General features: G+C 43.1%; 1 protein-coding gene across 1 annotated transcript in view; it reads left to right on the top strand.

Moving 5' to 3' along the window:
* Positions 1-10871: 10871 nt before the first annotated feature.
* The window catches only part of ALKBH8 (alkB homolog 8, tRNA methyltransferase), a 44390-nt gene continuing 43817 nt past the window's right edge, over positions 10872-11444 (top strand). Inside the window, 1 exon segment of the mRNA XM_008630115.2 lies at positions 10872-11057. Within this exon segment, the coding sequence (XP_008628337.2) occupies positions 10872-11057 (186 nt within the window).

Genomic DNA, 11444 nt, shown 5'->3' with positions numbered 1-11444 from the left:
GACGGGAGCCAAGGCGCGCGTGGGCGCTCCCTGCGCGCCGCCTGCTATCGGTCCCCGGCCCCAGCGCAGAATGCACCTCTCATCCCTGGACTTCGAGACCTTCCCCCCACGTCGTTCTCCCCGCGCTTGCCAAGGAAAGGCGATACCTGTCTTCTCTTCAGGGGAATCCAGTCACAGTTAAGGTGTTACAGGTGGTACAGTTAAGGTCCTACAGGAAAGCGAGAAACATCTCCAAGGTGTTAAGGTCCCGACTAGCTGGGGTAGTATTCAGCGAGCCAGTATCCTTCCTCCATATCCCATCCCACCGACCTGTCAAGCAGTTCAGTGTCCTTTCTTCCCCAGCAGCATATATCCTGAAGGCTTTTGATCTTCAAAGTTTAAAGTCACCTAGTCGGGATCATAGGCATATCATTCTATTTATATGGCTCTCCCCTCTAAGAGAATAACAACCTTGTCTGCAGCATCCACAGAATAATTTAAAGTTGCCCAGTGCAGTATCTACTGCCAGTAGGCAAGTAGTCTGTGTTTCATTCTTCCCTGCATCTGTCCAGATGTTCCTTTGAAGCTGTGAGCAGGCTGTCAGGCCACACTGGCATCCCAACATTGGCCAATAGTCTCATGTTTTCAGAAGTCCTTTGAAAATGCTTATTAACCTATTTTTCTAAGTGTTTTCTATGCCTAATTTGAAAATAGCTTTCTGCATGCCTCTTTCAGGGACATGGTTTAATTTCTTCTGAATCTCCTTTTTCAATCATTTTGAACCCATAATCAATTGTCACATTCAAGAAGTATGGTGAAAACACTAGGGTCGTTGTGTTAAACATTTAATGACTAGGAAACGCTGTTCCTGTCTTAAGGCAAAGCAGACTGGTATTTAATTCTCCTCCTAGCTAGAGCTATGTAGTCTCTCTTCCACTTGCCATCAGCATGCCCAATGCACCTGGCTGGCAGGTGCTGTGCCCTGCAGAGCTGATTGAATGGCAGGACTATGGCTGTGTGGTCCATCAGCAAATGAGGTCCGACGCTCAATGGAACAACTCAACAGTCGCTATCAGACTACAGCTTTACCACCTCATCTCTTATTTACATCATGCTTTGCACATTGAAGTAATCTTCCAAGCTTAATTCCATGCATCAATGCAACTAGAAAAGTAGTTCTTTCTCCTGTCTCCTGCATTATGGCAGTATTTCTAATTACTATATCACAACGATGTCCAGCCCTTAGGAACACATCAGATCCTTGCCCTTAGGACCTGTGCCTGTCAGAAACTTCTCTGGCACTAGGCCAGAGGAGCTGCTGCAGGTCTGTAGATGTCTGAACAAAATAAACTCTAAATTGGGGGACTTCTCAGGGGCTTCAGGAGCAGAGTTCAGTTACGCTTCCCAAAATAAATCTAGGAACAGAGATTTGTAAGACAATTCATTCATAATTATGCAAGATGAATCATGAGCATGAAAAGCCAGATTCTTGCTACAGAAGTAGCCTTACTTTCCCACAGGACATGTTCTGGTTCACAAATACTGAGGAATCCAAAATGTAAGATGGAAAACCTTATTGATTTATTCCCTTACTGTTATGGCAAACTTAGGGGATCAGACCAACATGTTTGGAGCTTCCAGATGGCCTCCTGCCCATTCTCTGGAATCATGCAGCGGTACATAGCTGTACTGTAGTCATGCAGTGCCATTTCAGACTTGCCTGGATTTTTTTGAGACCCCTGTTGTCAAATTTCAGTTTGGTGTACCCATTCACTCAATAGGTTACTATGACTCCTATGTTCAGCATCATTGTTTCGTGGAAATTTGAGGCAAACCAGCATTTTATAAAAAGCTCTTTTGTTTATAAGCAGTTAGAGAATATTTTATTATGCTGTACTTTCCTTTTAGCAGAATAATTATTTTTAATTTATGGCAAATGAAAGAAACTGTGCATGACAGCAGAAATATAGCCTGTACTTAGAAATGGCAGTGAAACCATATAAGAAAAAAATGGATGTAGGACCCCACTAGTTGAGCAATGTCACACTTTTCCAGCAATAGCTCATACAGCCCGCTGTGCTTAATAAAAACCAGCAAGGTCACCTGCCTGATTAATTTAGCATTGGAAAGAAGGTGACAGAAGCAGCAGAAAAAACAGATAGCAACATACCTCGCTCAGATATTGGTGAAAAATCAAAAGCTCAAGTCCTTATTATTTTGGATAGAAGCTCTTGCTGTTACAGAAATTACTGATAAAGACGAAATTGATAACAAGGACACGTGCTGTGTCCTTGTGAAGAAACTAACTATTTTGACACCACCCAGCACTTTTCTCAGACAATGTGCTACCCAAGCATTATTAAATGCACCATAAGGAGTTATATTTTAGTTAATATTTTTATAGTATTATTTTGTTTCCTTTTTAACAAGTACCATTTTTCATTTCATGACAATACAGAGGTGGCAGAAATACTTCAGCTACACTTGTATTCTTTGACTTAAAATAGACAAGAGAAAGAATGTATTTTACCTAACAATCCTAGTACTGCTGGAATAATCTTAAAAGCTGTAGTAAGAAAAGATAAGGAAGGAATAGGAAAACCCTCCCTATTTCCATAAGGAACTTTCTTACCTCAGTTTTCAAAATCTGTAATTCAGATTATCAATCCCTCTAGTTTTCACTCAGCAGAAGTTAGGCTACCCTCTCCATAAATGACAAGCTTCTCAGGCTGTTCTCACATTTCCTCAACTGCCCCTTTTGAAGGGATTCTTGTCAGGTGGCAATTCTTTGTGCCTGGCTTAGGACAAGCATCAAATACAGATTGTCCTGCAATGGTGAATTATATGGCTTTCATATACACCGATATTATAGCAGCTAGGGCAGTGGGCACACAGGCTTCATGATAATTTTTTAAACCAATCTCCTAGTTACTTCGTTCATTTCCAGTCCCACACTTTGCCTCACTTGTATTCCTTTGACAGAAGATGCCATAAAGTTTAACACGGGAGACACTAACAGAAGCATGTAGATGATGGTAACGTGAGAGATGAAGTGTGTCAGGCTTACTCACAGAGCCTTTAGAGAGATGACAGCTAAGGGAAGCAGCCAGTATGCTCATTTAGTTTACCCATTTCTTGAAGCAAAGAATTTTGCCAGAAAAGACTTCATCTGCATATGAGTTAAGAGCATTTAATAATATTTTAATTTAAATCATTCTGATTGACATTTCTCCATAGAAAGAGTAAAATAAAGTGATGTAGGCATGAATTTCAAATATTATATGCTAGCAACACCTGCTTTTTTCGCTTAATAAAAGTGAACAAACTCGAATATGCTGAAACGGTACCCTAATAATCACCAAAACGTGTACCAATCATATTATGGCTGTGTGAAAAAAAAAATTTGCACTTATAGGAGAAAAATTTTAAATCAATTTCAAACAAGGGAAAAAAAAAAGGTGATGTGATTTTTTTTTATCTATTCTTTTCATTCATCGTCTACCATTAATTACAGCCATACTCTGAATGCATGTGCTACACTTCATTCACAGATTAAAATGTGTTTCACCAACAATGCTTCATGAAGATTCACAACCCATGGTGATTTGGGTAAATATTTATGTAAATGTCATACAGATCAGCAAACTGACTCACAGACAAGTGGTGTTTGTAAAAAAAAATCACTAAGTTTGGATGCATCTTTTTTTTTTTTTTGCCTATTCAGTTTAAAAGCTTATAGCTCCTGTTTTCCAGATATGACAAGTGTGCACACAGATCCAGAGAAATAATGAAAACTAGATTACCAGAGCAGCAAATGGGATGACCCAAGCATCTGACCATGTTTTTGTTCAGAAAATTTTAACTTATGGTCGCACAGGTATTCTTCTTACAAAGACAGTAAATCTATTGCATAAGCAACAGCTAATGAGTTGTCCTAAGTTGATGCCTGAAAGGAGATGAAAGAATGAGCCCCAGTCTAAGGAATACATTGCAATATTCTCTCCAGTCAGGGGGAGCACCAAGGATCTCACTTATGATGGAAATGTAATATTTAGTTCTCTTCTGTAAACAGTACTATGTCTTTAAAAATTAACTTCATAGATTGTGTCCAAACTGCAAGCACTGCATCCCTAAAAATGTATTGATTGCTCAAGTAGACAGAATCAGAGCCTAATATTCCATGATTGTTCTTATGATACGTTTATGCCCTGAAGTTATAACTGTGAGAAACAATGGTTTCCAAAGATATGCAGGAAAGCAGACTGCCTGCCCAGTGTAGATATCAGGGAGGATCCCTGTGCAAGGTCGCATTGCTTCCTGAATGCCTATCAAATCCTAATTGCTTGTGACAGAACTGAGTTTTGCCAGGTTACTGTAAGATTTTGACTGTAGGGCCAGAAGAGTATAATACAGTTCAAACAGTATTTTAAAAAAATTCTATTTCCTATTTTTTTAATGTAAAACAGGCATAAAGATCAGGAAGAGAATGTAAAGTACATTCAGACTTTGAAGGGATGACAATTTTCAGTCTTTGTGTCAGAGAAAACAGAAACATTTTGTGAGAATCTTTCTAACAACATCGCTTTCAAGGCTAAACTAGACCATGTGTTGATAGGTTTAGTGATTTAGAGGGAAATAAATATTTTGTATAGTTCTTCCAGTACTTCATCTTACTTTTCTGACACCCCAGAAAGTGTACTAGACTGGCAAAAGATCTTACCTAAACTTTGCCTGAACTGCAAAGAAAGAGTCACATGGGCAGTGAGAGCAACAATTCCTGTTCAGCAGAGAATTATCATCTTTTCTTCAAAGCCTGCATGGCTTTGGAAAGATTTAAAGCCCTAAGTTGCCAAGATTGTTAATGCCCAAAGAAAATTAAAACTGAGAACAAAACAATTTCATGCAATGTATGGTTTTCTTAGTATTGCTGCATGTGGGACTTTGAAGGCTGAGGACCATTCACTGAGAGGTTTTATTTGGGCCGAAAAAGCTGGCAGGAGCTTCACTGGAAATTTCTGAATTAAGTTCATGGATATTATGCTTTCCAGTAGTTTTGCCCAGGGATTTTACATCTCTTGGGTTCTTCCTCAATCAAATCAAGAAATTACCTGTGTCCACATGTTGCAGGGACCTCTCAAGAGCTGATTCTTTGCACTGGTATAATGCAGTAATTTCAGACTCGTAGTATGCACACCATAATTACAGTAATTTCTGTCTTATGCCTGAAAGTTCACACAAATTTTCCGAAGATTCACCAGAAAAGGATCAAAGTTTTTCTGTTTATTGGGGCTCACAGATTGCGCTCCCAGTTCTAGTGCAATATTAATGGTCACCCAGCAGTGTAGGCAGGCCTTTGCAGTGTGTCTGACAACACAAGCTAAAGCTGTTCCTCCCTGTCTCTAATAAAGAATCTTGAACTTCATTAGTGCAATCTCATGGCATAGCACAAGCGCTCAGTGTAGCTAACCCCTGTTCAATCCTAAACATTCACCGTCCTGTTTGGTTCTCTAGATGACAAGATCTGTAGCTGTCCCAGTACAGAACTGGAATGTCCCTGCTCTGAAAAAGCTGTGTCATCATGCTAAAGAAACTTGCTCCACAAGAGGGTCACACCTGGTAACAGTGGAAGTGAACCTGCCAAGAATCATGCATTCGTGCCAGAAACACAGTGTTGCCAAATCTTACAATTTTACCATGAGATTTATGCTGTTTAGTGTATTTCTTAAAGTTCCAGTACACTGAGTCTTGAGATTTCAGGAAAACTGCAGCTTTTATTAAAGGAAAGGGGAAAAAAAAGTACTCCAAAATCTTATGTTTGTGAAAAAAAGCTTGAAAAAGTTTGGAGGTATGAACAGAATGTAGCCTAAAGCTTAGAAATCAGAAAGCATACTGATATTACTTGACATTTTAAGTCTCTTGAGACTAGAAGCATTTTGATCACTAGCATTGGAAAATCCCACTGATTTTAACAGGACCCAGACTTCTCATGTCTCTTTCAGTCTTATGCAATTGCTAAAAAATTTCTAAAAGATGTTTTTTTCTGACTGTTTTTCTTTTTTAGAAAGAAATATGAAATCTAGCATTGAACAGCACAAACACAGAATAAAAATGACATGCAGCACAGAGCCAGCCTTGCCTTCTTCCTGAAAAATATAAGCCCTTGGCATTGCAGAGGTTTGTTATGGAGAGTTTTATTATCACAAGCAGCAGCAGCAGCACATTTTGAATTTAGGTCAACACATATTTGTCCAAGTGCTGAACTATTACATGAATGCTATCCTAAAACAATTCATCTTGTGTCTCATCCCTTATTACAGTACTTCTCTACAGGACTAGTCATGGGTGATTTTGAGCTGGATTTTGTGCTAAGAGGTTTCTTCTTATTTCTGTAACAAACTGCTATCCTGAAATATATCCTATTTGTCATGATTCTTAAACTGCAGTTTCTTACACCAAGAGATTTGATATAGAAAATCCTATCTTCTAGCAATTCCCTTTTAATTGGGCTTGAAAATAATGGAAATCCAGTGTGATCACATTAGGCTAAAGCATGGCTTAGCTTGCTTTGCTATAAAAGGGAGTAAGATTGTCTTTCCACCTACAGACCAGTAACCTCTTGTTTGTTGAAGGAAATAGAAGTGTTTACTTGTTATTGTGTGAACTTAATTCCCAGGGACTGATTAATGCCTTGATTTTCCCTGGGAATGTGGCAAAGATAAAATAGCTAACAGCATAGCAAATAGTGTAATTTGCTCCTGAGAAAAGTCAGTAGGATTTTATTTTTCACCTATGACTAAATAGGAGCATGATATTCTGCTTTAGAACATGTTTCCTCATTATCAGTTTAAAAAAAAATAGAGCCAGAGCCAAGATTTTCTGATATAAACTTTTTTTTTCTTAAGAAAACTATTATGACTTATTATCAAACTAGAATACTTGCTGAAGTTTAAAACCAAAATATTATAATTACAAAAAAGGGATTTTTAAAAAGAAATATTGAGTTTTCTGCTAAAGCACTTTAAATGAGAGATTATAATAACATCAAAGGTAAATGTATTTGAATCCCCACTTCTGTGGACTCTGTTGTGGGTTAGTCAGTCATAATGTTATTAATGGAGATGCATTTTTACTTGTGGTCAATAAGCACTGTGGTATCTGTAGGAGGAGTCTGTACCCATCTTATCTACCATGGGAGGAGAATGCACAGGGCTTCTGGGCTTGAATCATGAAGGGCATAACAGTTCTGGTTTGAAATAATCTTGTATTAAACCCCTAACCAGCCTTTAACTGGTTATTCCTTTTAAATGGTGGAAATTTCCTATGCGAGAATGTTGTTTATAGAATCAAAACCTTGATGCATTATCAGAGGAAATGTTATTGCAATATGCATGGCAAATTCTTGACCAATGCTAATCATACAGAGATACTTAACTCCCTCCTCCCCCCAGTGAGTTTGTTCTCCCCCAGAGAACACACATGGACACGCACATAGAAGGGAAAGTCCATAGAATCTGGAATGTGGGCACTTATGAGAAACAACCTTTGGGCAGGTATTTTCCACTTGTCAGAGCAAATTGGTAATGAATTACAAACTGGTACCATCAGGATCATCCTTTCAGTACCTTTCAGGGCTGGATGGTTTCCAGGGCTGAGAGCCTTGGAGAATATTTTAATAGAGATGGCAGCTGTTGATGTGGCCTGGTTGTTCTTTCCCCATTCATTCTGGCTCACAAGATGACCAGATGAAGATAAGGCTTAGTGTTTACAAAGGTTAACAAGCTCTGTACTTTACTCTTACTAGGTAGGTAGTTAATAGTCACACTTTACATATAAGAAAACTTAGGCAGAAGATCGGTGCTATCACAACATTTTGCTACCCACTGTGTGGGTCGAGGAAAGAGAGTGATGTAATGCCACAGACTGTGGTGGCGCAAAAGAAGTGGAACCACCCTTCTGAGCAGATACTTCCTACCTCCCAAATATTACAGGCTGGTGGATATGCCCTGTCAGCCTCACATGCTTAATGCACTTGTACCTACTGCACATGGAACAGCTGTGTCCCTAGCACTGGACATGGAATACACTCCAAGGGAAAGAGAAAAGATTTTTTTGTTGTTGTTTTTCATTTGGTTGGAATTTTTATTGTTTGTTTGCTTGTTTGTTTTTGTTTTCTTCTGGGTAAGCACAGCCATGGGTAGATTCCTCCGGAGTGTGCACCTGGGAAAAACTTGAGGAGCTGGCTTCTGTCTACAGGCTCATCAGTCACCTGACACACCACCCGCCTGGGAATCCCACGCATCATTGATGCTGAGAAAGGTTACATACCCACAGGAGGCTGAGGGAGGAAAAATAAAAACCAGCTTGGTACTTAAATAGAGAGAGAGAGAGAGAAAAAAAGAGTTAGTATTTTGGTAATAAGATGCAGTGAGAAGTAGAATATTTGTCAGTTAAACAAAAAGTAGGTAATTCCAAATTCCAGCATTTTGGATAAAGAAAGGGGAAAGGTTATGTCTAGGGGCATAGTATAAAGCTTGGTTTGCCTGTGAAGAAGGAAAAAGAAGTGAAGGCTTACACACTGTATCTCTAATTTAAGGGACCGCTTTCTCCGCAGGGAGTCAGTGAGGTGTGGAGATGCTTCCCTTCAGCGAGGCAGGTCTCTCACTAGTGTGGGCTCACTTCACAGCCTTAGTGAGGTTGCTGGCCAGGTCAAGAGTGGTGCAGTGGAATATTTATGTAGAACCAGAGGCTCGGTCTTCACATGACCTTGCCTGGACTGGCGTGGTTTTATCTTCATCTCTAGCGACGTGCCAAAGGTAACGTGATCAGTGCTGGCTGTAACGGTGGCTTGTCCAGGGGATGGTCTCTTCTGGTGAGCACCGAGGCCTGGGAGAAGCCATGATGCTGTCTTTAATCCATCCTGGCCTGGTGGAAGCTGTCTTTAATGTGCAGTGTGGATGTGGCTTTCCCCACCTGGTTTTGGATCCTCTGCACTGAAGGAGGTTCCAATGAAGGAGTGGAGGGAGGTGTGGGACTGAGGGATGGTGCCCCACTGCATGTGGGGGTTAACGCATTGCACTTGTTCTGTGTGAAGTCAGAGGGACACTCCATGGATGGAGAGAAGGATGACAAGGAGCTGGCTCCACTTGGAGAAAAGGTGGCACAGGGAGGGCCTGCTGGCAAGTGGAGTTGGGAAGCATGGAGTGAGCAGGAACAGGAGGTGGCACCGTGACAGTAAGCGTGTGCCCATGGAAAGTAGTTGTAGGGGGTCGCTCACTCCCTTCCCCTTGCCACACTGACTGCCCTGCATCCACCCAGCATGGATGTCCCTCTCCCCAGGACATGGCTGCATACCACGGGAGAGCCCTGGCCTGGTCACTGGGAAATCTTGACACACAGCACTGGCTGCTGCCAGCAAATCAGAGAGTCAGTTAGGTTGGAAAAGACCTTTGGAGATTATCAAGTCCAGCCTTTGACCCAACATCACCATGTCAAATAGGCCATGGCATTAAGCGCCACGTCCAGTCTTTTCCTAAATATCTCCAGGGACAGTGACTCTACCACCTCCCTGGGCAGTCTATTCCAAGATCTAATCACCCTTTCCAGGAAGAAATTACTCCTAATGTCCAACCTGAACCTCCTGCAGCTTAAGCCTATGCCACTTGTTACCTGGAAGAAGAGGTCAACCCCCACCTGGCTACAGCCCCCTTTCAGGCAGTTTTAGAGAGTGTCCCCGCTGAGCCTCTTTTTCTCCAGGCTAAACACCCCCAGCTCCCTCAGCTGCTCCTCACAGGACTTGTGCTCCAGACCCTTCCCCAGCTCCGCTGGCCTTCTCTGGACACGCTCCAGCCCCTCAATGTCTTTCTGGCAGTGAGGGGCCCAGAACTGAACACAGGATTGGAGGTGTGGCCTCAGCAGTGCCGAGTACAGGGGGACGGTCACTGCCCTGGTCCTGCTGGCCACACCACTGCTGATCCAGGCCAGGATGCCATTGGCCTTCTTGGCCACCTAGGCACACATTGGATCATGCTCAGCTGCTGTTGACCAGCACCCCCAGGTCCTTCCCAGCCACTCTTCCCCCAGCCTGTGGCGCTGCCTGGGGTTGCTGAGACGCAAGTGCAGAACCCGGGGCTTGGTCTTGCTGAACCTCAAAGCTTGGCTTCCTTGATCTGTGACAAAGCGACACACGTCAATTTCCTCGTCAATTTCCCCCGCAGGCCAGCGCTCCGCGGGCAGCGGGGCAGGGCGGTGCCATGCCGGCGCGGCGGGGGCGGCGGGAGCGGAGGTGGTCTCTGCCGCCGGCTCCCCTGCCCGCCGTGCCGCCCTGTGCGGGGAGCAGAGCCTGCGGCGGCCTGGCCGCGGCTCCGGCTCTGTCCCTGTCAGGACGAAGTGGTGTAAAGGGGAGAAGGCCAAGTCAGTCCCTACGTTGCCTCACAGCTTTTACAGCCTGCCCCGTGTTTTCTCAGGGCAAAGCGGAACGGACCCTGCCGTAAGGGTGGTGAGGCCCTGGCACAAGTTACACAGGGAGGTTGTGGATGCCCCAATCCTGGCAGCGTTCAAGGCCTTGAGAAACCTGGTCTAGTAGGACGCGCCGCTGCCCATGGCACGGGGTTTGGGAGTGGTTGATCTTTAAGGTCTATTCAAACTCTTAAAATTCTGTGATTCTAAGGCACATTCCTATTATCGTTGCTGTTTGTAGCGACTGCCCAGAGCCCGCGGGTTTGCGGGAGTGTCGGTGGGAGGTTCGGTGCTGGCTGTCCCTGGCAGAGGTGGGACAGGATAGCCGCGGGGACGTGCTGGTGCCTGGATGTGCCGGCGCCTTCAGGCGCATTTGGCCAGTGCTGGAGCTCTTAAATCTCACCTTCGGGCCTCCTGAATGTATTTTTTTTTCACAGATGTCTATGTGTATACAGCGTCCTTGTACGTTTGTGGTGGCGTGTCTGCCGCACAAAACCAAGCCAAAACCGAGTAACAAAGAGCCAAACTTATCCCTGATCGTGGCGCTCCCTCTGCCGACAGCCGCCGCTCAGCTCTGCCTGGCCACCAGGTGCTTTCGTTTTCAGAAGCGGCTTTTACGGCAGGTAAGTTTCCTGCATTGCTTTAAAGCTTTACATTAACCTTTGTAGTAACTTCAGGCCATTTTGTGACCTGCTATAACCTGAACTCGCGTTGCAAGAGGAAGCCGTTTTCAGTGTGTATTTTCAGGAGCTACTTTTTAAAAATACATGTTGTAAAAGTAGGTGGTAACAGTAGTGAATGTAGCAGTGGATTATCCCTTTTTCTTCTGTAGTCGTGTTGGCCTTTCTAAAGGAGGTGTGAGATCCTAGCAAATGAACTTTCCTACTTCTATACAGTTGAGTGTGACTCCTTTATTCAGCAATCAGGGCAGACTGTTGGTTTCTGTGTCTGCCGAATTGAGCCTCCTGCAGTGATGCAACAGACGAGAGAGTTTAGACCCCGTTCAGACA

This window comes from Corvus brachyrhynchos, unplaced genomic scaffold (genome assembly GCF_000691975.1).
Source record: "Corvus brachyrhynchos isolate BGI_N302 unplaced genomic scaffold, ASM69197v1 scaffold253, whole genome shotgun sequence".
NCBI lineage: Eukaryota > Metazoa > Chordata > Aves > Passeriformes > Corvidae > Corvus > Corvus brachyrhynchos.
This window is presented reverse-complemented; position numbering and strand designations above follow the sequence as displayed.